The 27467-nt window shown below is 44.1% G+C and overlaps 1 protein-coding gene across 2 annotated transcripts in view; it reads left to right on the forward strand.

Moving 5' to 3' along the window:
* Window positions 1-27467, forward strand: part of FZD3 (frizzled class receptor 3) — a 52777-nt gene that overhangs the window by 8522 nt on the left and 16788 nt on the right. For both annotated transcript variants that reach the window (XM_021390599.1, XM_021390600.1), the window contains 2 exons: window positions 20096-20292; window positions 21834-22851. In XM_021390599.1, coding sequence (XP_021246274.1) covers window positions 20096-20292; window positions 21834-22851 — 1215 coding nt within the window. The remainder of the gene's footprint in view (window positions 1-20095; window positions 20293-21833; window positions 22852-27467) is intronic.

Raw genomic sequence — 27467 nt, forward strand, 5'->3', positions numbered from 1 at the left:
CACCATTTAGAGAAGCGCTTTTTCTCTGAACAGCTGCAAATGGTTTTCCTTTTAGTTTCAATCAACATCATTTTGTTTGAGTATTGTGCAGTATTGTTCTGCAGTTAGATCCTCTGCTGCACTTGTGATTTTTGGAGACACTCGGGCTTTTCCTCTCCAAGTCTTCCAGCTGTTTGCGCTTTCTTCTTGCAGTTCCACTGCTTCAGCCCTGTAATCACGTTAGTTACCCTTCTCTGCTCCTTTTTCTAGCTCGTTCCTTGCTGAGGTGCAGAGATGAGAATGGCACGCTCTCCAGATGTGAGCATGCTGAGCATTTATGTAGAAATAATGAAATGCTTTTTGCTGCAAAAAAAAAAAAAAGCAAAATATGGCCAACATTGCTGTGGCTCTTCTGGCTTTTGCTGCATGTTTCTCCATTGATTTCAGAGAACTGTCAAAATATCACTTTCACTTTCCCTAATAGTCTCTTTATGGCCATTGTTGGAAGCAGAGCAGTAGATTATAGGGACCCACAGGCTGAGCCAGAATTGCTGTTGTAATTGTTCTTATCTTCACAAAATAGCTTCCTGCTAAGGAGAAAGAAACAGCTGAGAAGTGAATGTTACTTCTCTGCAATCTGTGACACAAAGCTCAACTTAATAGCGTAAATTAGCTCGCGTGAAACGCCGTGTTACAGCAATTCAGATACCAGCTCAATGCCAAAGCCATTCTTAAACATAGCATGGGGGCGTTGTGTGTTGTGGGTGTATGTGTAGCACTCTCTTCTGCCAGTGTAATTAGTGTAAGCCAGTGGCTTCTGCCTGGGGATGGGCTATGGGCTTCTTCTGAATGCTTCATAAGAATGAGGAGGGCTGTGCAAGGAAGCACAGCTGTTATCAAGTGGTGTTCACTGCAGGGTTCTGCTCCTCCACTGTGAAGTCCTTAGGGAGTTGCACGGGGAAAAAAGGATAGAAAGCTACAGATTTACTTAAGGACATCTCAACTCTTAGTGTGAACCTGGGCTGTCCCTTAAATCTGTAGGTAGTAAGAAGGGAGCTGATCTTTATTATCTGACTTTTTAGATGTTTTTTAATGTTCCTGTCAAATGGGTGGAGCGTTCACATTGTGAACTAAGTGAAGTCCATGAAAAGTGGCGTTGTGCCATTTTCTGGTACACATCTCCCCACTCCAAGCCTTCCCTAACTGCATAAAAAAGTATGGCAGCAGAATCAGTGTGGTTCTTCTTGTGTATTTATGAGGGGCACTTGTAATGCTCAAATTTCCAGTATCAGTTTTTCACCATTCCTGTTAAAGCTCATAAGAAATGTTCACCTCTGGGTTTCTTTGCCATGGCTGTAGGTGTGTACTGAGATTCCGTAGATGCTTCTTTAAAAACGCAAAAATCAGTAAGCTTCCTTAGTCTTTATGCCAATATGATTCCTTCATTATAATGAAGGTCAGTAAGTCACACCGTTGGTGTTGTTACAGTGCAGCAGTGTTTCTATGAACCGTCTTGATTTAACAAAAAATTACAAAGTATTACCTCATTAACCCTCTGTTCCTTTCTAAAAGGGTTAGTGCTGGTTAATTAGCCCAAGCGCCGATCGTTCCGGGGGATGGAGAGGAGACGGTGCGTGCCGAGGGCTGTGCCGGGAGCTGTCCTGCCCCGCAGTACTGCACGGCAGGGCTCCACGCAGCCCTTATCTGTCTGCTCTGTGCTGCCGCAGAACGCGTGTCAGAAGGTATTCTGCCGACTTTCTGTGATCTCTAAGCAGGTGGTTTTCTTACAGTAGCCGTTCAGCACAGTCTGACTCTGCTGTTCTCCTGCAGCTTGCTTCTCTGTTGTTGTGATGACAGCACAGCACTGCAGTGGTGTTGCGCTGCCCTGCTGCCGCTCTGCTGTTGCGTTACGCAGATCATGCATTGAGTGAGGCAGTGGAGAGGTTAAATTTTCCCCTGGGGGATCTGACCTTGCTTACCCATCCTTTGGATGATTATTGCTACAGTGTGAAGGATTAGCTTCCGTCCCTTTTTCACTTAATATTCTTTTGGCCTCGAAGAATTTGCTTATGTGTAAGAATAGTAAGCTGTATGGTTTTTTTAGCTGCCTTAACACAAGTTTTTGGTAGGCGTTTTTTTAATAGGGAGCGTGTAGCTGTTGGTAATTTGGAGATGGGGAGTATTTGTTAGCAGTGAAGGGAAGCAATTTAATGTGATGATTGCCAGCCACTTTGCACTTAAATTCACCACCAGTGCTTCCTTCTCCTTAGCCTGATTTTGGTGGGACCTCACAAATACTCGTAGGGATCAAAGAGGCTTTAAAGGATGGGAAGCAGATAGAGATGAGGCCTAAATGGGCTCCTGTGGGTGCGTGCAGAAGCTTTGTCTTCTGGGATTATACTGGCGGTGGAATGCTCCAAAAGTGCATGATGCAGTCACCATCTGGGCAGAGGAGATAACATGCTGTTACTTTGTGCTCTCTCACAACTTCCATCCCCATTTTGCATATCAAAACAGCAGTAGGATAGCTTAGGGATGCACTCACAGCCAGGCTTACTGATGTGTAGGTGAGAGACGCAAGGGGGAAATGGTAAAATAGTAGTGCTCTGCAGCTGGTTCACTTCCCTGCAGTGTGAGAGAGGCAGTCAGAAGGGCAGAACAGTAACAGGGATTTGCTTCTATGCTGTCAGTGCAGCAGGGTTTACCAGCTGAGGGTCACTGGACTAGTGTAAATAAACTACTTGGTCACTGAGTTTTGAATATTTGGAAGCAAAGTTAGTGATTAGTTGGTAGACTTTGTCACAGAATATGCAACTGTAGATGTGAAGACATCCGATTCTTTTCATCCTCTATTCCAGACTTAGTGGTTTCTTGCTGTAGCAATGCTTGCAGAAGATGATGTTAACAGGGAGCCTGCTACAAGATTTGCATAGCCTTGCTGGCTGCATTTCTATTTGTGTAACAAAGGGGCTTTTGTGACAGTTTTGTTTTTTGTTTGGGTTTCTTCTTATTGTCTCTTCCCCATGGTGACCTTTGGAGTCTTAGAAGTAGTTTTGTTTTTTTTTTTTTCACTTAAAAATAAGGGATAAAGATGGTGTTCAGGGGGGAAGAACACCTGAACTCCATCTTTATCCCTTATTTTCTTTTGCCTTGCCCATGCACTATCCCCTCCCAAATCTCAGTGGTTTTCCTTGGCTTTCTGTAGTCTTCACTTCTGCACCCAAAACATGTGGAAGTGTAAGAATGCAAAGCTAATGGAAAAGTAGATTTTAATTAGCTACTGTTGTGTAAGCATCCTAATCTTAGACTTTAATTTGCAGTAAGGATTAATCTTCTCTTTAGCGTGTAAGATTATGATGCCTACAGAACAATGGAATTGTGCATGATCATAAGAAAGCAAGCTGTGCAGCAGCTCATTAAACCCTGCTCTTTCATTAACTGTAGATTTTCCTCCTGCAGATTCTTACCTCAGAAATAGCCGTGTAAACATTTTAGTTTGCTTTATTGTTCAACAAGAATGTTGATCTCAAAGCTTGAATTTCAAAGATGACCTTGCTGAGTGCAGGCAGAGCTATAGCATTTATAGTAATGCACTGCTTAGAGATTGTTGCTTTTGGGAAATGTGAAGCTTGTCTATTTGAAACCCACCTGGTTATGGTTTAGCTCTGACCTGGAAAGGGTGTGACTGTTGTGCAGGGCTAGTAGAAATCTTCAGTGGGTAAAACCAGTTTGGGGAAGTCGAGTTGTTACATTCTCAAGGAGGTCTGCACAAAAATGAGTCTGATGTGATGTTTTGTTCACAAAAGGAGGCTTCTGAGGATGGTGTTTCCTGCACGTGCCCTGGTGGTCTCTCATGAGGGCCATGGATCCTATCTTTTCAACACTCAGATCCGGTGAACTTCAAGATGAATGCTGAGTATTCAGTGAAGGTGGAAGTATTGAAAATCTCCAGACAGGAAGAAAAGCCATGTGGGAATGAATCATTTGTGTTCAGTTAAAGGACAGGGCTGTACATATGTACTTGCTTGGAAGTTGCCAAAGGCTTAAACGAAGAATGGGAAAGAAGCTTGTTTTTGGATAAAAGTCTTCTAGGTTTTGGCTAGAAACTTTTGAAGCAGTTAACACCAGCAGAGTAACATCCAGGAGTGTTTGCATGCTTCGTTGTTCAGACAAGAGATGACTTTGAGGTTGTTGCTGCATGCAGTGTTACGTGTTTGGGAGTGTGCTGCAGTTCTGACAGCTGTTAAGTACGGCCTGAACGAGGAAGGTCGGTGCAGAGGTGTCCGGATCCAGATTAGCAAAGTGAATGGATTGGGAACCTTCCAGGTATCTTGGTGGACCTGGGTCATACTTGAGCATGTGGTCCATCCTAGCAGAAAAACCAAAGGGAGTACCAACTAGAAGTTAGTTGGCTTTCTAAGAGAAAATGATGCTTGTTCAGTGTGAGTGATCCCAATGGTAAGTCTGATTTTTTTTCCTCTAGGAGCCTTGCTGCACTCAGAGGAACCAGATGAAGGTACTGCAATGCTAGGTTTTACAGAGCAGGATGAAAAACAGTGTTCCAAAGAGTACTTCCTTTAATACAAGGGCTAAAGCTTCTGCAGTGCAGTTCACGGATGCTCAAACAGCAGAGCTAGGTAGCAGGTGTTAGAAACCCTTACTTTCCTTTGCCTGGCTAACAGGCTTTCTCCAGAGAATAATTTCAGAAATGCAGTTTCCTGGTCTTTTATGTTTGTTAATGAGAACAAAATGCCACATGATTATTTTCAAAACGTAGACTAATAGTGAGAAAATTAAAAGTAGACTTTTGGTTGTTCCGTTAAATGGATGAAGTACTGCTTGTGTGTTGAAGGTGGGCTCTCACCATCCTCAGATTTTCTTAAAGGAAAGACGAATTTGGAACAACGACCCAGGTAGAAATATGGAAACAAAGTTTGGCCTTAATAGTTTAGTGCAAGCATATTGTAAAAAAGCATTAGTTTTATGTAATGATCCGGTTTCAAGTGAATGATCTACATCTTAATCAACATCTATTCACAGTGGGCTTGTTTTCAGGGTCATGAAGGCAGATGGCTCTCCGTTGTGGCTAATTCTGTAGCATCTGGTGGAGGCTTAAAGAGGAATTATTAGGAAGGGCTGAACACATGAATTTATTTTGAACAGTTACGTGACAATGTATTTTGCCGTTAGTTGGAGCTTTATATCTGCAAGTATAAATTCAAACAAAAGAGTGCTGTGCCAGAATGTAAAGGGAATGTTGGTCTTTTCCTTCATCGCCTCCCTACCACCAGTGTAGTCATTCATTCCTGTCCTTTTTTCTGTACCTTAATCAAACTCTACCAGCTGATTCCATTAGAGGCAAGTGCCGTGGGACAAAACTCATGTTTATATTGCATGCTGTAATAGTACAGCTTTGTATTTGCTAGTGACTAGACTTAGCCTTACATCTAGTAGTATGTGCAGCTCAACAGGGGGGAGGTGTGCTGCACTAGCGCTGTATTAGCACTGCATTAGCTGCCTTGTGTTCTGTGCCCGTTGGACTCCATCCACTGTGGGGCAGAGATCTAAGAGTACCCCCTAGAATTCAGTCACCACTTCTGTCTGAGTTCCTGGGAGCGCTTTCTCTTCTCCTTTTACATTTTCTGAGGTTATTTAGCTGTCATGAGTCTACCTTGTTAGCTGCCTCACTAGGTTGAGAGCTCTTGAGTTGTCTGTGCGTTTGACTTACCGTCCTTCCAGGAGGTGTTTTTCCTGCAAGAAGTTGGCAGTGATAAAAATGATTGTGGACTTGTTGAAAGTCACGTGGTTTGGTGAGGGTGTACTTCTTATTTTGCTGGTCACTTGGAAGTGGTGGGTTTTTCTTATTTTCTCTATTTTGTGATGATTATTCCAGCTATAGGATAGTTGGAGTCAAGAAGGAAGCCACAGCAGACCGATAAGAGAACAAGTATAAAATGACTTAAATACCCAAGAGGGGTTGTCATAAATGTTCCAATATTATCTTGCTGGTACGGCTGCACTGTTCTGCCTTGTGTTGAGAGCAATTTGTGGTAATTTTAGAGAATTTTCTGGATTTGAATCATATTTGTGTGGATGCAATGTTCCAGTGGCTGCAAAGCTGCTGTGTTGTGTGGTATGAGAGAAATATACCAAAGCATGTTTTTATGATACTTCTAATAATCTACTTGAATTCCCAAGTGCCTCTGTTGTGCACCTTTGTATCCTGGTCATTAAAGGCTGTGCTGCACGTTCATCTGAGGGGTTTGTGACTTTTGGAAAGAAACTGCTCTGCTGTGGCACCAAACTGGAGGAGGTAAGTGTTGTGTGGGCTGCAAACCATCCTTAGTGAGTGAGAGAGGAAATTGAATTGGGGTTATTCTGCAACCTGCCAACGTTGTAGACCTGCGACACAGTAACGGCTGCGGTCAGTTTGCTGTGAAGGGATGTGTCTGCTGAAGGAGGCGGTCTGGGAGAAATGAAGTCGGAGGAGATGGGTACAGATGAGAACGTCTTCGCTGCCGTGGGTCAGAGCGCAGTTCCAGCACCATCAGCTAAAGAGGTCTGGAGCAGAGTTAGCTGTCGTGGGGTTTTCCCTCTCCAAGCAAACCACCTGCTGCTGTAGCGTCCCGACTTCTTGCACTGAAGGCGCTAAGAGCAATTGGACCGCGCTTGTCCTTTCTGCATCGCTTGTGACTTTGAAGACCCGCTCCGTCCTCATCCTCCCGTCGTCTCTTCCATCAGGTACAACAGCAGAGGTGTGCTTATAGCTGCCTTGGTGCGGCCGTGTGTGTGTGTGCCACAACTGCCTTGGTGCGGCCGCCGTGCCGTCACACCTCGCTCCCCACGCCGTGCCCCCGGCCCCGCGGTGACAAAGGCTGGCATCTGCCGCCCTCCGCCTCCCCCCATCCGCGCTCCTGCTCTCGCCCGTCGGCGGCCGCGTTCCCATGGCAACGGGGAAGGAAATTTGAAAAGAGGAGAGGGGAGAATGGAAGCACAAAGGCTCGGCTCATTTGAATCTGAACGAGGAAGGAAGGCTCCTTCCAGTTCATCTTTGTGCGCTGGAGAAGCCTGAAATTTATCTTTTAGAAGTTGCTTTCAATTTGTAAACTTGTTTACATTCCCTGTTTCTTGATTTTATAGAACAAAAGTTGTCGTGTTTGTGGCACTGGGCAGCGAGAAGCATCTTTCTTCTTTTAAATTTGGTGAGAGGACATGGATCAGCCATTCATTTCAATTCTTTCCCCTCTGCCGCTCCGAAACCACCGTTCATGTTTTAATTCTTTTTCTGAAAACTTAAGTATGTTAACATTTTTTTTTAATATCTAAAGAACTGACCGTATGGTCAGTTATCTAGCGTCTAGGAATAGCTGCTGCTTTTGGTGAAGGAGTGAGAGAACACGTGTAGCTCAGAAGCAGTGGGCCCATTCATTGAGTCGGTGCTGCTGAACATTCCTTGCGGCTTCTTCCTGCTCTGATCTGTGCAGGTGCAACGTGGAAATGGGAGTGCAGAGAACAATGTGGTAACAGTCTTGGGCCTCTGATTTCAGTGTTAGTGCTTGCTGTCAGTTCAGGATGAAGATACTCAAACACACAGACACGTATCACGTGATAGTTAAGTGCCTTTATGGCAATTTATCTGCATATTTAACAAATGTATTAAACTTATAAATTTGTTAAAGAACAACGATGTTCCTTTGTCTTTGGACCTTCACGCTTGCTTTTCACTGACAAAGTCTGCCTGGTTCTTACAGAAAAGTCGTTTTAAACCTCTTGGAGGGAATACTTCGCTTATGTGGTCTGATCTGAAATTTTCCCCCGGCTGCACTTCTACAGAACCCAGCAGCTAAAATGCTGAAGCATCTTCAGAACGCACAGATATTTTCCTTATCCTTCCTTTTGAAATCCCAGGCAAATGATTCTTGTTGCTCTGAATTGCCTTAATTAAATGGCATCCCAGAAAGGCTACATAATTCTTCAGATCCATCCGTTACTTTTTTTCTGACACAATGGGAGGCAGTTGCTTTTGTCTGGAGAGAGGAAGCTTCCAGGCTTTTAAAATTTGAGCTTCGGTCCCCTCCCACTTGGGACCGGTTGCTGTGAGGAGGCAGGGTCACGGAGGGGACTTGGGAAAAGGGCACTGAATTGAAGGCAGGGCTAGAAGGGATCCGCAGCTCGCCGTTCTCCTGCAGGGACCTGTTGTGCCCATCAGACAGGAGTCAGTTTCGATCTGCACGGTGTTAGTCCTCGTCCAGGGACCAAGTGTGAGTGAAACCAGCACTGAGCTACTGGGCAGAGCTCATCACAGAGCACTAACAAATGCACATACATGCGCCATTCTCCGCTCTCCTTTCCCTATCCTGCTTCTTTTGAGGTTGAAGGGACAAAAGGATCTGTGAAGCCCGTTCTGCCCTCTGAACTCCCCGTGGCTCTGCGGGGCAGGAACGCCGGCTGCCAGCTCTCTGAGTCCTGCCAGGTGAGCCCTGCTGAGGCGAACCCAATGGGGCTTACTGCAGCATCCTCACAGCTCTTTTTGCCCTCCCTGCCTCGTAACCCCACGCCTGGCCTTCGCTCGAGTGAATTTCCCATCCTGTTCAATGCAGGTATTTATAAAAGGGATTTTTGCAGTGTTAGGCAGTCAGTGGGAAAACACACTTACGCCCCTCTTGTCTCATGCATCAGCCTCAATTGCTCACGTCTCCGAGCAATTTAATGCAAGCTTTCTATTCATCTGACCTTCTCTTTGATGGTTTGATCCCACTTACTCCATTCTGCACGTTCCTTAGTTGCAGACATCCCTGCAGTGTATTCCATGCAGAAGCTGACACATGGAATACATTTCCAGCGTGTGTGAGTGTAATTTACTGTTGGAGGCACCTTTTGATGGTGCACTGCTTTAGCAGCACCGGCAGATACTTGCTGATATTTGCCTTTCTTCATTCTATTTCTTTAGCTGACGCAGAATTTGGGCCTAACCCCCTGTGCTAGGGGCTCATGCGTAGCCACGGAATCTTCTTCTCTTCCCTTGTTTCCTCCCAGCTGTGTCCCCTCTCTCCTCCCACTGTCTCTTGTTAATCCTGTTATTGCACTACGTCTTGTCCTACTTGCCTACAGTGTTTCAGCGACGTGCTCTGTGGGAGCAATTTATCCCAAACGTATGCTAGTGGTACAGAGGGGAACTGGGCACAAACTTCTGTCCTTGCTATGAAGAAACGTCTGAACCTCTGAGGGCAAAATATCGCTGAATCTATTTAGAAAGAAGCAAGCATGCTTTTAGGATGCCGCCGAAACAAATAAGCGGAGGCACTGTGGGAATTCCTGTCAAATATTTATCTTGTGAATTATTAACTGCGGGGGAAAAAACTCAACTTCAGGAGCTTGGTTTGATTCCTAATTTGAGAGTTTGGTTGAGTCTTTCAGAACTGGTCGCTCGATGCCTTTTGTAACAGCTTTTTGTCCAGGGCAAGCTTGCGCGAGTGCAATTATTGCTTTTAATTCTCTTTCCCTATCCTCCCCTGTAGAGTTCATTTGTGACCTCATTAACACAGCGCTGAATAGGAGGGGCCGTATCCCCTCAAGAATCTTAAATTTTAATTTGCAGCTGCTGTGTTCTGCCATGTTTTTTAAAAAGTAGTTAATTATTAAAATTAAATTCAGCAACTAATTATCGTAATGCTTCTATTTTGATCAGAAATCAGTTTTAATTTAATATCTTGGAGTAAATTGCGAGTTTCGTGGTCTTTGTTTCTCTTCTGTATTATAGTGCTGAAGCAAAAGACCCATTTAGCAGCCCTCTTACTGTTCTGTAGTTATGTAGAAGGTACATATTGGGCTGCACAACCTCTTTGAGAAGCTTCTTTAAAAAGCAATCCCAGTAAATGCAATCCCAGTAAATGGATTCGCTGTTTGATCAGAACGTACAGTCTCACTGGGGAATTACAATAATGAGAAATCTCTTTTTTCAGACACCAGCAGCTTCCAAAACTGCCACTTCATTTCCCAGTGTTTGGGTCCAGCTGTAGAGACAGCTCACACCAATGCCAAGGTGTCCAAAGCGGATCCAGCAATTCAGCTGGCCTGGTCACCTCTTATTTTGGTAATGCCTTTGTTGCAGTTGCTGACAGCACAGCCGACAGTACAGGACAATTCTGCAATTTTAATCACGTATCCAGGTAAATATATTAGATTTCCTGAATAAAACCGAGATGATATCATCTGCCAGTGTCACCCCAGTGAATGCATGTCAACACTACGAAGTACTACAGCTTTGCTTTTCCTTTGTTTAAAAAATGGCTAAAATAATCACAGAACCAGGTAGAATCCCTTGTGAATCCTTTCAGTCACAATACCCAGAAATTAGGAGAGGGCAAATGTACCAGCTGTGCTGGAGGAGCTTGGTAAGATGGAGCAGAAGCTGCTGCTCAGCTGGCGCTGGGAGATGCTGCAGCCTCATCTGAGTTGGATCCTCTGCTAATAAATGCATGCAGGGGACAGCAGGGCTGCGGAGTTTGTCCGTAGAATCCATCCTGCATTATTTATGCATGTGAAACAACCTGCTGAGTTTTACAATTATCTGCACCAAAACCAAGCTCGGTGTACTAGATTAATAGCGTAACCTTTCTGGAAATTAAGCACGAGGGAAAGAAAATAAATAGCTGACAAGGTAGTGGACAATAGGCTTTAAATAATACCCCGTGAAAATCCTAATTTTGAGGCCCAAATATGCAAATCTCACCTCCTGCTGAACTGTGCATGTGTCTGTATTTTTGCTGGTGTATAGATACAACAGGGGGATTTGTCTCAATAAGATACAACTGTCAGAATACTAGTGTGCATCTTACAGATAGCTTTTGTTTGCTGCTCGGGATAATTCTCATAGTATTAATCCAACAGATTCTCTTCTTACTTCAGTTTGCACCGTGTTATTTGCACATAGCTGTATTGAGCCAGCATCATGCCCTGTTTCTTCCCAAGCCACGTAGACCAAAAAACCTGACTTTCCCCCATTTGAAGAGCCTACTTACTCACTATGAGCTGAGTATTCCTTTTATTTTCAATTTGGACAACAAATATTGGGCAGTTGAGAAGTTCCCATCACATGCAGCCAAACACAAGTAGTTTTTCAGCTGGTGGTCATTTTTGTTAGTTTGCTCTTTCATAACAGTCCATTACAAATTAACCAGCAATGAACAGTGCAAGATATTGCAGGAAGTGTTTAGGTTGCATTTGCCCTGGACCTCCATAGGAGCAAAATGTGGTCATCTAACCCATCCCTGAGGAGATGCTGATTGTAATGTCAGTAAGTGAGGCATGAGAGATTTTGAATGGCAGTTCCTGCCTTCAGAACACACTCTGATGTTCACAGCTCAAGCCTAAAATTATTCATGATGAATCTGCTATTAAATTCTTATATATGAAACCAGGTGTTTGGCTTGTGAGAGAATTTTCACAGCAGCCTGGCTACCAGGGAAGTGGCAAATGGCTTCCTGAATTCATTTGTGTGTTTCCCCTATAGTCCTCTGTCTGCAGAAGGTTGTGCTCCTGGCCTTTAACAACGGCATTGTGCATTCTCTGCCGTAGCAAGAAGTCTTTGTCTTCTGTCTTGTGGAGCTAATGCTCTAAAACTCAAGAGTCTGCCTTAAACATATGCTTCTAATATATTCTGCACGTGGCTGGCTCCAGGGCAATTGAACTGTGGCAGGGGTGTTTGCCAAAACTCACTGTAAGCTGACTGAGATGCTACGCCTGCAGAAACCTAACCTTACACAAAATGAATTGATTGACCTTAGAAAAGGGTGTGCTGAGCCTACAGGAAGAATATTTCGATTCTGACACTTAAAGGTCACGTCATTCAGGGTCTTGTCCTGGCTCTTTACACTGCTGCTGGTCCGAAGCCAGCACGTGTAGCTTTGAGGTGAGTTTCGTGGACGGTTTAAGTCAATCTTAAACCCAGGCCGATGTGAAGTAGGCTAGTGGCAGGGGAAAGGGCAGGGGCCCATTAACGTAGGCTTACTGTGAGCTTGCAGCCTGAAGCGCCTGAGATGACAACTTTAATTTGTCCTTAATTCACAGTTGTATAGGAGAATGACGGCGACAGCTCCGCAGCGCACGCTTTAAGGGAGATGACACACTTGTTAATCTGTCAAGATGCACTTTGGCTCGAGTGTCAGAATGAAGAAAACATAAGTTTTCCTCCATTCTCATCCCAGTGGTTTGCATTGCCTTGTAGTACTGAGCTCTTAGGTATTCTGCTGTGTTAGATGTGCAAGAAACTGTTGCTGTTGGACAAGAAGTAGCCCTCAAGCCTTTGTGGAAATAAAAGTAACTTCTCTGGAATTGAAGAAGTATTCAATATTCCCTACGTAACATTTTAAAAATCCATCTTGTCTGTTTTTATTCTGCAGGATGGCATTATGTTGTTTATTATGTGGCAGACGCTGTCATTCTGTCTGATGGAAGGAAAATCAAAAAGGTGAAGCTACACCGCTGGGGATTTTGAGGCTTGGCAATGTCTTAACCGTATCTTTTCTCATGTTTCTTATTTTTAGAGATTCCCTTTTTTATAAGCTCTGAAGAACTCGGTCTGGCTGCTGACTCCATTACGTACTCTCAAGATAGTGTCAAGTCTTCTAACAGATCTTCATGCCAAATGTTTTTTCCCCCTTCACTCAGCAAGATAAATTCTTGAGCACTGTGCCAACGGTGAATTTTTCTACTCTTCACTCCCGTTCCTCCTCAAGGAGACAGAGCTCCCTCGAGTTGGCAGAAGTAGTCCTCGAGTCCCTGACACGCAGATCAGGCTGCAGTGGCAGAGCTGAGAGAGAGACGAGGTTGTTGTCACTAACGCTCCACTTCTCTTAATGGGTGACAACAGCACTTGGAGCATGTTTCAGCAGTCTTCAAAGCATCGACTGCACTCAGTTCCTACTTGGAAGGTTGTCTTTGCAACCACAGGATATAGAAATATGTTACTTAAATTAAAATTACGATTTTGTCAAGACTTCTGGCTCCTGCTGAATAGTCTCTTGCTTGTCTAGGCTAGCGTGCTTTACGGCATCTTAAGTTAATGGTGTCTAAAGTACTGGCCAAAGGGCTGTATGTTTATTTCTGTGTAATACCTTGGAATTCTCCCAAGCCCATCGCAGCAGGCATATGGAGAGGAAGGAGGAAGTCCAAGCAGTCTCAGCTGTCTTATAAAAACTAACACTTCTTGCAAATGGAATTTGTTCCCGGGGCCACCCGTCTGCATTCATCAGTTCTTAAAATGTAAAGATCACATGGAGGAAAAGTGCAGCTTGACAGATGGATGCCATCTTTTCAGTGTCTTCCAAAGGAACTTCAGAATTTAAAATGAAGCAGGAGACCTCTTTAAAGAACAAGAACAGATGGCTTTGCCTTTTAGTCACACAGACAGAGATAGATGTCATTTTCTGTCTTTTAACTACTTTCATCTTTATCCTACTTTGTTTCTCCTGTAGGTGAGAATCTAGCCTCAGCAGTCTGTGTGCAGACCAGAAAGCTTAGGATGGGTTGCACGATTGCTGCCCTAACACACGGGATAGCAGAGGCTGTGGGCTGTGTGCTTTGTAAAGGTTCACATAGAAAATGTGAGAACATCCTTTACCCCTGCTCAGGAGAAAAACGAAGCAGAAATGGCCAGAATTATGACCCTGTTTTGCTTGTTCATGTCTGCATCACATTGCAGAGCTAAAAATAAAATACCTAAGTTTCTCCAGACAGGGAAGTTAACGGTGAGGTAAGCTTTTAATGTAGATTATGCTAAGGGTTCTGCCCAAAATTTATCTTGGCACTGTGCATTAGAAGCAAACTTTGGCAAATTAATTAGTCTGCTGCCCTCTGAAAACAACCTGAAGTGTCTGTGCGATGAAGCTGCACTTCATAATCTCTTTAAGGTGAGCAAGTGTGAATTGTTTCCAAAAGAAATGAATTTACTCCCCAGTACCCAGTGTGAGTTCCTGGCCTTTTCTGCACCTGTCCCTTACATGGCACTGGGGTGCAATGAGGCAAACGCCCTCGCTCACTCCTTCTTGCCTGCCACTGCTCTGTGCTGCCTACTCCTCATTTTTAGGAAGCACCCATGAGGTTTGGTCAGGGCTCTGCAGCTGGGCCTCATTCGAAGCTGGCATCAGCAGTTTAAGCGCTGCAGCCGTTGTTCGGCTCGGGGCATCAACTTAGAACAACTCACTGCTAACGTCAGGTTCCATTTGTGTACCAGCATGACTGGGGGGTATATGCTCCAGGAAGCCTAGCAAGATTCAGAGGAGCACGCGGGTCAGAACCATCAGAGAACAAATTGCCACTGTCTCGAGAAAACCAATTGTGCCTGTAACCGTCTCAGGAGAGCATTCCCAGAACTGCTGTGCTGTCAGAGCCGTGCCAGCCACTCAGGATGAGAAGAGTAGTTACCGAAAGCAGGAGGCAATAACGTGTTCGCTCTCTAACTGGCAGTTATCTGGAGAGAGAAATCTTAACTGCAGCATCTGTGATTCTCCTGGGGAGGTGGCCTGGAAAGCATTGTTGCCTGGGTGCTTTGAGGTACAATTTAAGGTTTTTCCTAATAAATGGCAAGCTGAATTCAAGCAGCTAGCAGTCTGGGCCAGAAGGAGCAGGCGGTGTGGCTGGCCTGAGCCAGGATGCGCCCTGAGGCACTCGCTTCCACCAGAGGATTGCAGCAGTAATTGATAGTCATAGCATCGCTCCTTTCCCACGAGCCTGGGGGAAGAAAACTTCCCTCCTTCCTTCTATGAGTTTATGAGAATGCTTCCTGTTTGGCTTTTACACTGAGAGAAAGGAACATCTAGCCAAAAAGAATGGTGAGAGATCGCCAATGTAATTTTGTTTCAGTTTTACAGTTGTCATTTCCCAAATAACAAGGTAGCTCAGGGGCTCCTGCTGTGTAAAATAAAAAAAATAGAAGGGGTTATTGTCTCTCAGTAATATGAGAAGCCTGAAACTGTACCACAGCTCTATGATGTAGTTATAGCTACCATTATTGCTCTTGCTTTGCAAGCAAAAGTGAGAATTTGCTAAATATATAAGTATATATATTTTGGAGGAAAAACTGACGCCTGTCTTTGCGGCTCTCCTTTCTCCTTCATCTCCTCCTGAAAAACAAAAGAACAGAGGCAAATGGGAAATTTCTGCTCTGGTTGGAGATGGTCATTAAAGCATTGCCAGGCTTTGTCTTTGCAGCAGGTGGGAGCTGTAGGGAGGGAAGGAGCCGGGGCCACGCTGCTGGACTAGGGACATTTCTTGAAACAACTTTGTTAGTGGCAAAGAGAATTCTGGGGAGGAGGGAAAGAAGAGATAGATAAGGTTGTAGTGCAAGTTGGACTGCTCTGAGGAAAGCAGTGACACGTGAATGTGGCATGTTATTTGATACACAGCACCTGCATGGCATTGCACAGGAGGGATGCAAGTACTGACTCAACCTGAAAGAAGCCAAGCTCGGAATGCTGTTGTTATCATGGTGCTAGAGGGAAATTGCACAGTCATAAAGGCTTTTCTCAGTTAGAAGGACCATTGTGTGTGCAGCTTCCACTGTACCACTCAATTACGTGATCTGGCGTATTTTGAATACTTCAGTGCTTTCAGGAGCAGCACAAGTGTTTATCTCCTCTCAAACATGAATTTCTTCAGTTTCTTGGATTTCCCTGGACTCGGCCTGAGCTACTGAAACTTGTTGGACTGTTGCATCTCCTCTTGTCCTTTTCCTTTTTCCTCTGCGTGTTGAGTTGTTCCACATGCATTCTTCAGAAGCTCATGGCGTTTGAACAGAGAGCCTTTTGTTAGGCACCAGAGCGGGGTAGGGCTGAATGTTACAACTTGCACTGCTTCCCTGGGCAAGATCATAAAAAAGTCTCTTAATCTTCCTGGCTTTATTTTTGACGGTGGAAAGCATAACCTGTAGACTGGAATTGCCTTTTCATCCTAGGAGCCGCAAAGAAGGAGTTAGATAATTTTAGAGTTAGGCTGCTTACAGACCGAGCAGCCTACAGGCACAAGTGCTGCTGTTTCTGGTCGAAAGCAAGGAAGTTTCTCTTCCTCTGTCTTCCAGGGAATGGCTTTCAATTTTTCTGTTGTCTAGGCTTTTTATGATTGTAAAATAAATTGACGTAATTCGTAAGAGTTTTTGTCTGTCTGCAGTTGCTATTTTCGTAGAATCCCAGAATGATTTGTGTTGGAAGAGACCTCAAAGCCCACCCAGTCCCGACCGCGTGCTGCCATGCTGTGGGCAGGGACACCTCCCAGCAGCCCAGGCCCCACCCAGCCTGGCCTTGGGCACTGCCATGGCTGGGGCATCCACAGCTTCTCAGGGCAGCACTGCCGGGGCCTCACTGCCCTCGTCTTGACGAATTTCTTCCTAACATCTAACCTGAATCTCCCCTTTTTTTAGTTTACAACTATTTTCCCTTGTGCTATCACCATTTGCACAAAAGGCAGAACAGAATGAGAGAGGCCTGGAGTTGCTGAGATACGAACAGCCAGCAATAGTGGAGCAGTCCTATTAAATTATACCTATTTAAGTAGATTTCATTCATGTTGCTTGGCCTTAATTTGTCTGTACTGTCTTTTGAGGAGTATGCCAAGATGGTACTCAAAACCAGACTTGTTCTTTGCAGCGATAAAGAACCTTAAGCACAGCTAACACGCCCTCTAGGGCATGAGGAACTTTGCCAGTGAAGATTCAATTATATCAGTGTTATTTCAGATGTTCTAGCATCTTCTACCCAACTTCAGCTGCCATTCCTGATGGGAGCAAGTTTCTGCACAGAGCCCGCGTGCTGTCTGCTGCGCCCATCAGAGGACAGGTCTTGTGCCAGATTGTCCAGGTGCATGTGGATGTCCCCACCTTAAGATAGTCTGGCATCTTTCTGAATGGTGGAACTTCATGCATGTCAGCCAAAACCAAAGAGATGTTTTAATGAAGGTGAGGTAGTAGGAAAAGAACTTCCACTTTCTTAGTGGAAGTTGTGTCAGAGGAGAGTATTAGAGCATTTATCAGGAGAACTTGAAATTTGAGGATGGATACACGCAAGACTGCAGTGGCAAGAGGCAAGGCTTTGGGGAAGCAGGCATTGCCACCAGCTTCTTCTTGTAAAGGTATAACTTTTCTTATGAGGAGCAGCTGAAGGAACTGGGATTTTTCAGTCTGGAGCTGAGGGGGCTCAGGGGAGACCTCATTGCTCCCTACAACTCCCTGAAAGGAGGTTGTGGTGTGGGGAGCTTGGCCTCTGCTCCCAGGTAACAGCGATAGGATGAGAGGTGATGGCCTCAAGTTGTGCCAGAGGAGATTCAGGTTGGAGATTAGGAAACGTTTCTTCTTAGAGAGCGGTGCTGCAGTGGCACAGGCTGCCCAGGGAGTGGTGGGGTCACCATCCCTGGAGGTGTTCAGGAAACGTGGGGATGTGGCACTGAGGGACGTGGTCAGTGGGCATGGTGGGGTGGGTTGACAGTTGGACCGGATGATCTTAGAGGTCTTTTCCAACCTTTATGGTTCTGTGATTTACTTTCTTATTTCTAAAGTTCTTTGAAAAGAAGGAAGGTAGAACCCTTCTTGAAATAGAAGCAGATGGTTTGTTTTCATTTTCCAATTGTATCAAATAAAGGAAAACAATTATCTTACGGCTCGCCAGTCACGTCGTCTGTCAAAAATATCTAGAATAAATTTCTTGGATCCTTGTTTTCAAACAGGAGCTTTATCTGTGTTGTAGGTGGTAATACTTAAAAATAGAAACAAGTGAATGAAGTAAATGTTGAGGTAAGCAGGAGGTGTTCCCCGAGTGACACCGAGCTTGTACATGTAAATACTTTCCAACTGTTCCTTCCTTCTTCCTTGTCAGCAGCTCTGAAGGTTTATACTGCTCTTCACGTAAGCTGTTGCCAAATAAAACTCAACAAAATCACAACATGGTTATGTCTTGTATTCCGAAAATTAACCTTCTCAGGACAGTTTTAAGGAGGGGATATGAAGGAACTGAAATTCAAAAGTTTTCTGTGTTATTTATAGTTATTGCCATTTATATTGTCAAAGATGACAACTTGTTCCTTGTTGGGTTTTGTTTTCTATAGTTTGGAGAAAGAAAATGTTGCATTAGTTTAGAATACTTCCAGGAAACTGCTGTTAAAAATGTAATGTTTCTAGCTCTCAGAACTGCCTGCTCTTCAGTTTTGGTTCCAGTCAGATTTAGGTGTTTCTACATATAGCAGTTTCATTTTGCTTCTGCTAGCGCAGCACGGACCGAAGATGAGATGTGTTGCTAATCCTGGAAGCTGTGGAGAGGAGCCTGGGACGAAAGTAATGGGCTTTTAAAAAATCTGTCTGGAGTTCATGTTAGTGTACCCGTTAGCATTGCCATTGACCAAGAGCTATCACCTTTCCCCTTCAAGTTATTAGTTGGAATATAAATTAAGGAGAAGTGGCTTACTAAAATGCTTCTGCTATTTCTCCATTGCGGAGGTAGCGGAGTAATTCAACGTTCATACATGGTTTTGTTTTATTCTAGTTTTTGTTTTATTTGTATAAGTTCTAGTGTGTTTTGATATGATGTAGTTGGAAGGGACCCTTAAGGGTCACCCAGCCCAATGCCCCCGCACTGAGCAGGGACACCCACAGCTCCATCAGTGCTCACAGCCCCGTCCAGCCTGACCTTGGCTGTCTGCAGGGACAGGGCACCACCGCCTCTCTGGGCAACCTGTCCCAGTGCCTCACCACCCTTAGTGTAAAAAACTTTTTCCTTATGTCCAATCTAAATCTCTCCTCTTTTAATGAGAAGCCGTTTCCCTTGTCCTGTCACAACAGACCCTGCGGAAGAGTCTGTCCCCTTCTTTCCTGTAGCTCCCCTTTAGATACTGACAGGCCGCTCTCAGCTCTCCCCGCAGCCTTCTCTTCTCCAGGCTGCACAGCCCCAGCTCTCTCAGCCTGTCCTCACAGAGGAGGTGTTCCATCCCTGGGATCATTTTGGTGGCCCTAAAAATAGGGCCACATAGTAGTAAGAAGGGCCACACGACAGTAAGAAGGTAGCACAGTTTATCAACGTGCACCAATTTTCACGATTCTATAAATCCCTGCTCTATTTCTTTCCTTATATTTCACCTTTAGAAATGCTTAATTACGGCTGCATGTTGGCTAATTGGGATAGATTTTCCCTCAGTGCTTCCAAGGAGCTATCACCATTATCACTGTTTCTTGAACCTGTTATCAGACAACAAGTAGCACAAGATACCCGTTATTTTTGTGATTAGTTTTGTTCAAGCTTTCATTTCCCCGTGCTTTCTGGTTAGGTCAGGGCAGGCATACTTGCTGTAGCTTCACTGTGATTACAGCTGTATTCTTGAAGCCAGGAACTTTTATATCTCCCTGTGAGTTTCTGTGACTGAGGTAGCATGCATCCTGGGATTGTTTTCCACCTGCAGATACACTCTGCTGATGGAACCGAGATTTTGACAGAAGACAGGATGATGTGGAAGGAATGTCATGGAAAATGCCCTGGGTTCACATTTTGTGGAAACAATCAAAATGAAGAGCCTAGCCTTCCTGAAAATAAGTCAAGAAATAGATGATTTTCAGATCATCGAATCAGTAAATCGTATTTTAAAGAATCACTCTGTTTTATTTCTGTACTGTGAAGGAGCTTTGCATTATCCAATATTTCTCAGATTGTGATCTCATCAACTGAATGTGAGTTCTTCACATTATCCTGCTAAATTAGCAGCTAGCAATTCACGGTGCGTCTGTCATTTAAACAAGCGATGTAAAGGAGTTCATGTGATGTTTACTGGAGAATATCAGTCTAAGCCTGGATCCTCAAAGGTGTTTAGCTATCTAATTCCCATTGATTTTGATGCAGATTGCATACATAAATGTCCCTGGTGAGTCTTTGTTGTTGTCCCCAGGCTTCTTGATTGCCTGCCTTCCTAAAAACGTAAGTGCTGTATTATGATGATTGCATCTTCCGAGAGGCGTTGTTCGGGAAAAGAAGGTTGTGGTTATGGCTGCGAAAGCCCTACTGCCTCATGGATCAAATGATAGCTTCCTGCTGCCGTGTTCTACCAAACTGCTCTCTGAAGCTCTTGAATTCTCCCTTTTCTTTTGTAGCCGTTTCATCCGATGGTGAATTTGGAATGTTCCAGAGATTTTCGACCATTTCTATGTGCCCTCTACGCTCCCGTGTGCATGGAGTATGGCCGTGTCACTCTCCCGTGTCGCAGACTCTGCCAAAGAGCATACAGCGAGTGCTCCAAGCTCATGGAAATGTTTGGGGTCTCTTGGCCCGAGGATATGGAGTGTACCAGGTGAGCAAACCTGTTCTTTCACAATCCCAGATTAAAATGTTAGTACGATCTGGGATATTTTACGATGAGAAACAGATATTTTAATTGTGTTCCATCCCAGGTGCCCTTATTTTCCCTTCAGTTTGTGTAACGTCCCATTTCCTGGGGACGAAACTGGATTCGTATTTCTGTCATCTACCCAAGAGATGAATTGAAAATTGAGATGGGCAGTTACTGTTAGCAGTGTGTGCATATTCTTAATGAATGAATTTACCAATCTATTTTCCTCATTGTCATGTATGCAGACCTGGCTTTGTCTGCAATACCAAAGTAGAATAGGTGACACAGTGCTAAATTCTTCGGAGAGGCATGCAAAGTTACATATGCCTGGAGATTAAGAGCCAGTTTTCCTGAGGGGGAGCTGGCTGGTTTTGAAGAGCATCTAAAATCTCAAAGCTCTGTTTTCAGAGAAAAGTCTACCTCATGTTGCATGGAAAGATGTTTCCAGCTTTACATTGTGGAAGTAATGTTATAGCAGAGTATTCCATGATGTTCTCATCTCTGTGAAACAATTTATCTGAAACCGAAAACAATCTCTGTGCATTTTTTTTTTGAATACGTGACTTAACAGCTAATAACTTTCAGGAGTGCCGTCAGGAGAAGTAGTCTCTCCTATAGTTGAATAGGAGAGAATAGAATGCAGTGAAAAACTTTTATTTTAGCAAAAGAGTAAGTGAGAGGATGTTTCTAGGTCCTGATGATCAGGATCACAGATTGCTCTGTCCGTGCTCCAAACAGATGCCGGGGCCCTTTGGGTCCTCCTGAGTAAGACCAACATCAGTAGTGGAATTTCACAACTGGAGATAAAGCTCTGAAAGCTTTACTCATGCTTTGTTAGAGTCAATATGCCACAACATGGACTGTGGCAGAGAAGCAGGCATGTTTCGTTTATGCTGCAGTTGCGGAGGCAGGAATGTCTAGCAGAGGGAGGAACCAAACAGCAGTGCATGGCATCCCTCCCATCTCTCCTTCAGACTTACATTTGCAGGATTGCATCTCAGCAGCCCTTAGCCTAATTGTAGAAATATCTTCATTATAATTTCAATTTATTAATGCTAGTATTAATGCCAGTTGGATGTTTGGTCTAACTAGCCCAGTATCCTGTCTGATAGCACCTAGTAGAGTTGCTTAGGGAAAGAGTTTTAAATGCTCTATAAAATCTTTCTTCCTTGGGCATGTAGGCTTAGTTTACAGTAGACCTAAATTTAGAGACTTCCTGAGATGGACTGTGTATCTTCACCTTTATGCTTAAGGCCTCAATATTCCCCTTATCCATTTATTTCTCTATTTTCACTCATATTTTATAGTTTCAACATCTACTGCAGTCTGGGACGATAAGTTCTAAAGTTTACATATGGTGTAATATTTTGTGGGTTACCTGCCACGTGGATTGTCTGTTTTCTTTCCAGTCACTGTGTCTAAAGTCAGACATATAAATGAGGCTACTAGTCTTTGCAGATGACATGTGTATTTCTTGCAAATAATTCTTTCTTACTTTTTAGATTCCCGGATTGTGATGAGCCATATCCTCGTCTTGTTGACCTCAGTTTGGGTGGGGAGCCCACAGAAGAGGCCCCAATGGCAGTACAGAGGGATTATGGTTTTTGGTGTCCTCGAGAGCTGAAAATAGACCCTGATCTGGGTTACTCTTTCCTGAGGGTACGGGACTGTTCCCCTCCTTGCCCAAATATGTACTTCCGGCGTGAAGAGCTCTCCTTTGCTCGCTACTTCATCGGAGTGATCTCCATCGTCTGCCTTTCTGCTACCTTGTTTACTTTTTTAACTTTCCTGATCGATGTCACAAGATTTCGCTATCCAGAAAGACCGATCATATTTTATGCTGTCTGTTACATGATGGTGTCGTTAATCTTCTTCATTGGCTTTCTGCTTGAAGACCGAGTAGCATGTAACGCATCTAGTCCTGCCCAGTACAAGGCTTCTACGGTGACGCAGGGCTCTCACAACAAAGCCTGTACCATGCTTTTCATGGTGCTCTATTTCTTTACCATGGCTGGCAGTGTTTGGTGGGTCATTCTTACCATCACGTGGTTCTTGGCAGCTGTGCCAAAATGGGGCAGCGAAGCAATCGAGAAGAAAGCCTTGCTCTTCCACGCCAGTGCCTGGGGCATTCCAGGAACTCTAACCATCATCCTCTTAGCAATGAATAAAATTGAAGGTGACAATATTAGCGGCGTATGTTTTGTTGGCCTCTATGATGTGGATGCATTAAGATACTTTGTACTTGCACCCCTCTGCCTGTATGTTGTTGTTGGAGTTTCCCTTCTGCTAGCTGGCATTATCTCTCTCAATCGGGTTCGCATTGAAATCCCATTAGAAAAAGAGAACCAGGACAAGCTAGTGAAGTTCATGATCCGGATTGGCGTGTTCAGTGTTCTGTACCTCGTGCCACTGTTGGTTGTAATTGGCTGCTATTTCTATGAGCAGGCTTATCGAGGTGTGTGGGAGACGACGTGGATTCAAGAACGCTGCAGAGAATATCACATCCCCTGTCCCTACCAGGTGAGGAAATCAATGTGAAGTGTTCAGCAGTGCAGAAACGGGATGTTCTGGGGATATGCTGAGATGTCGTTGTCATCCTTAATCGAAAGTGGTGCTGTTCTTACAAGGGAGGTTTCTTGCCCTACTCAAGTTGTTGGGATAACGACTTAGGCCTCTGGAAGACTAAAGATTATTGGAAAATTGGAGCTTTGCATCAGCTGCTTGGTACTTCTTTGTTATAGATAATGTCTGTGGAGTTTCTTGGCTGTACGGATCCGCTACAGGATATAAAGATGCTGTTTTTAACCAACTTGACAAACAGGTCTTAATGAGTTTCTTGTTGGTCTCTAGATATGTGGTAGGAGTTTTGGCATCGAAGCTGAGCTGTAATCAGCCTCCTTACTGCTGCTTCTAGATTTTGTTGTTCTTCCCTCACAGTTTTGTTGCCTTGATCAGCCTACACGTTCTGTGCTTGTTTTAGAGCAATCCATGCATGTGTCAGAAACAACTATGTAAAATCTTCTTTGAAATGTCTCCTGAGAAAAATTGGAGCTTACAAGCTCTTCAGTTCTGTCTGTAAAGGAAATTACGTGTACCTGCTGGCTGTTTAATTGAGCTGTCCCGGGGACAGAATGCAGTTAAGAGCATTAGGTAGCAAGCTGTCCACCATTTACTTCATTATTACGCTATCATAGTTGCAGAGTAAGTATTGTGTTAATTACTCAAATCCTACTTTCCTTTTTTTTGAGCCAAAGTGGTGAATTGGCTTTGGAATGATGTTTCTTAGATACTTTCTGCAACTTATTTGAAAGCAATTCCAATTCAAAAAGGGATGGACAGCAACCATCTATTATATGGCATATATATATTATATGGAATATTTAAAGAAATAAAAGTCAGTCTTTTGGCTGTAAAGCAGTTGAAACACCAGCTGGATCATCAAGGCTCACATTTTAATGCAATAAAATATCACTTAGAGGTTTGGCTTAGTTTATGTAGCTTGATAATAATCCTTTTATTACCTTTTAACCCTTTTTATTGTTTTCTCCGTTACATTTTATTAGGGTGTGACTCTTCCCTCCCATCCAGTGTGTGAGCATTTTTATGGCAGGAAATATCTGTCAGTGGGTGTGCTCTGTTTCATTTGCTTGATTGACTCTTCATTGCTGCACTTTTTAATATGTTAAATTGATTAATGCATACAAAGAGAGATGTGTTTTTCACTGAGTTGTTTTCAAATGCCTTCCATATGTCTATCTGAAATGTATATTGCTTTCTCATAGAACAGAGAACATTTTGTAGAACAAAAACTGTTTTAAACGTTGAAACTTCTGATCTCTGAGAACCAAAATCCTGGCTTGTGGAATGATGAAAACATGCAGTAAAACGCTGCTCAGGTCTCTAGAAAACCATTAACATAATGGCTCAGCAGGAGTCAAAAGAACAATAATGGTTTCATTCATGTCAAATTGGGTTGAAGGACCCATAGACCCTAGGGAGTGTTAGAAAGGTTTTTCTTCTAACCCATTCCATTTTGTTTCTTAAGCTGAACATGCTTCTCCATTTAAACTATCTGGACATATAACTGAAGCAGGTTTCCAAAGCAGTGGGGAGAAATCATTTTATACTTAATTCGTACAAGTGAAATAAATGATTAAATTAGAGGAAACGTAAAGCTTTCTAGAGAGTGTCACTCACTTATAAACAAGAACGCATTTTTTTAAGCCTTAATGTTATTTAGCTCTAGTTTCAAGCATTTGAATTTCAATTCTTTCATGTTAGGAGAAAAGTTTATCCTAAACTGAGCTGATTCCACAGTAAGTATAGGGATTTTTTCTGTGCATAACTTAGGTGGGTTTGTAGCTGGAGTTTGCTGCTTGCATAGGCACACTTTTTCCAACACCAGCAAATCTGAGGTTAAAAATTCATTGGTCCATTCAACCGTTGCTTCAGCTTTGTCATCACAGGATAATGCCACAGTGAGTCGTTCTGGAAAACTGCTGATGGGGGGGTTGGATATGCAGCTTGTACCAGCACGTCTCTCCTGGGTGTCTGCTTCGTGCAGGAGATAATTGTGCTGCAGATGCTCCTGGCTGCTGCGAAGCCAGAGGGAGCCTCAGCCACTGGGGTTCAGGTGAGAAATAGACATATTTCTGTGACTGTCCAAAATAGTCAAAATAGTTTCTGAAAGATCCTGAAATAGAGAAAGCAAATAGATGACTTTATGCATTGATCTTTTTTTTTCTGGATACCTGCGTGCTTCTTGGGTCAGCGTGGCTACATAGTGCTGTGTTATTTGTGGGATGGAGGAGGCACCTGTTCTTCTGCCTGCTCTGTCCTGACAGAATTAGATCCATGCTATTCCTGCTATTTCTGTTAATCTGAGCAGTGTAAATCTTGTGTGTATCAATGAAAACTTTTTGCTACAAAAATACAAAAATATTCCAATATTCCCTCTCTTTGAGGAGAAGATGCAGGGCAAACTGGAGCTAGTGTTACCTTAGCTTGCCCTCACTCCGCACTCCTAGTTCCTTGGAGGGACGAAGAAGTGTGGGGAGGTTTTCTGAAAGAGAGCAGCCGCTCTGCACAGGAGCATGTCCTGCTCCTCACATTTCTCTAGAATTTTTGGCTGCTGCAGGTCAGGTAGCAGCTTTGTTCTGTTGCCTGGGCAGCAAATGCAAAAAAAAAACAGGCAGCAGTCATCCCTCTCATGCTGTGGTTGTGAGGGCACAGAGCTTGATCCATCAGAAATTGGGTGGAGGGAGTATTGTTCCCTTTAGTATCTTGGAGCAAGAAAACAACACAAAACTAGTATGCTATGAAGTAAGAATTATTTATGTATCTACAAGAAATGCGGTTGTACTTTCCCCATTACAGGGGAGATGCATTGTTTATTGGGTATCAACTTCATAGAATGGCTTAGATTGGAGAGGACCTTTAAGTTCATCTAGTTCCAACCCCCTGCCAGGCAGCGCTGCCATCCACTGAATCAGGCTGCCCAGTATCCCATCCAGCCTGGCCTTGAGTGCCGTCAGGGATAGGGCATCCACAGCCTCTCTGGGCAGAGGTGCCAGGGCCTCACCGCAGTCTGAATAAAAAATTTCCTCCTAACATCTAACCTAAATCTCCCCTCTTTTAGTTTAAAGCCATTCCCCCATGTCCTATCACTATCAGGCTGTGTAAAAAGTTGGTCCTCCTCCTGCTTTTAAGCTCCCTTCTCGTACTGGAAGGCTGCAGTGACATCTCCCCACAGCCTTCTCTTCTCCAGGCTGAACAAGCCCAACTCCCTTAACCTTTCTTCATAGGAGAGGTGCTCCAGCCCTCTGATCGTCTTGGTGGCCTCCTCTGGACCCGCTCCAGCAGCCCCACATCCTTCCTGAACTGGGGGCCCCAGACCTGGATGCAGTACTGCAGATGGGGCCTCACGAGGGCAGAGTGGAGGGGGACAACCCCTCCCTGCCCCGCTGTCACCCCTCTGCTGATGCAGCCCACGATGCTGCTGGCCTTCCAGGCTGCCAGCGCACACTGCTGGCTCATGCCCAGCTTCTCCACCAAGTCCTTCTCGGCACCAAGACCCCCAGGTCCTTCTTGGCAGGGCTGCACTCAAGGAGTTCTTCCCCCAGTCTGTACTCATGTCTAGGATTGCTCCAACCCAAGTGCAACACCTTGCACGTGGCCTCGTTGAACTTAGACGGATTTTGGGAAGTAAACAACTCAGGGAGTTGACTTAGTATCAGCCTGGACAAATTTCTTAATTTAGCTTAAAATATTAAAGCTTCGATATTAGATCGTCCTTCCTTCAATACGGATGATGACAAATTGACTAAGGTATTATCAGAAATAATTATTTTTATGGCTTTTATGCTAGAAGTACCATTCACAGTAATTGCAGTGATGGAAGCTGTTTCCAGTCAGGATCGTTCCTCTGAAATACCTACTCACAGCAGCCTAACAGTGTCTTAACCTGTTCCCCTCCCAACACGGTTGGGACATTCTTCTTGTTCTTGAGGGGCAAACGGTGTCTTTGTTTTCAACACACCAATATTCAAAGGAGCAGCTGAATTTTATGTTGATACCTCACTTTTCATTCATTACCATAAAAAAGAAATTTATGCTTGGCCTCAAAAAATGGATTAATGTTTTTCTGGAAGAAGAGTTCATGCAGTGGAAAATAAAATTAGTTTTCACTAGCCATAGGGCCTAGTACTCCCATCATGAACACGCAGCATTTGAGCTGGGCTGTGTGCATTAAAATTCTGACCTGGAGAATGTATCTCTGATGTATGATCTTTTTCATGAGCGCACAATTTTGCATCAAGGTAAGATGCAGTATTGAAGAAAATAATCAGAGAATTCAGTGATAATCACGTCTAGTCATCTGCTCTGCTGTGGTTAAAAATGAGCACTTTTCTGCTCCTCCTGCTGCTGTTGTAGCAGTGGTGGTTCTACCTATATCACCATTCTGAGAACAGAGTCCTGGGGAGTGCTGGATTTTTGTCATGTTGGGTCCCAGGGGGAAACTTAGGGCAGTAAGATCCCTCATGCTCCTAACGCAAATCAGAGTCCAGCTCCCAGCCTTTGTCAATGCGGAATGTTCGGTCTGACATCATTCATCATCACATTTTTAATGCTGAACG

Source organism: Numida meleagris, chromosome 3, assembly GCF_002078875.1.
Source record: "Numida meleagris isolate 19003 breed g44 Domestic line chromosome 3, NumMel1.0, whole genome shotgun sequence".
Taxonomy (NCBI): Eukaryota; Metazoa; Chordata; class Aves; order Galliformes; family Numididae; genus Numida; species Numida meleagris.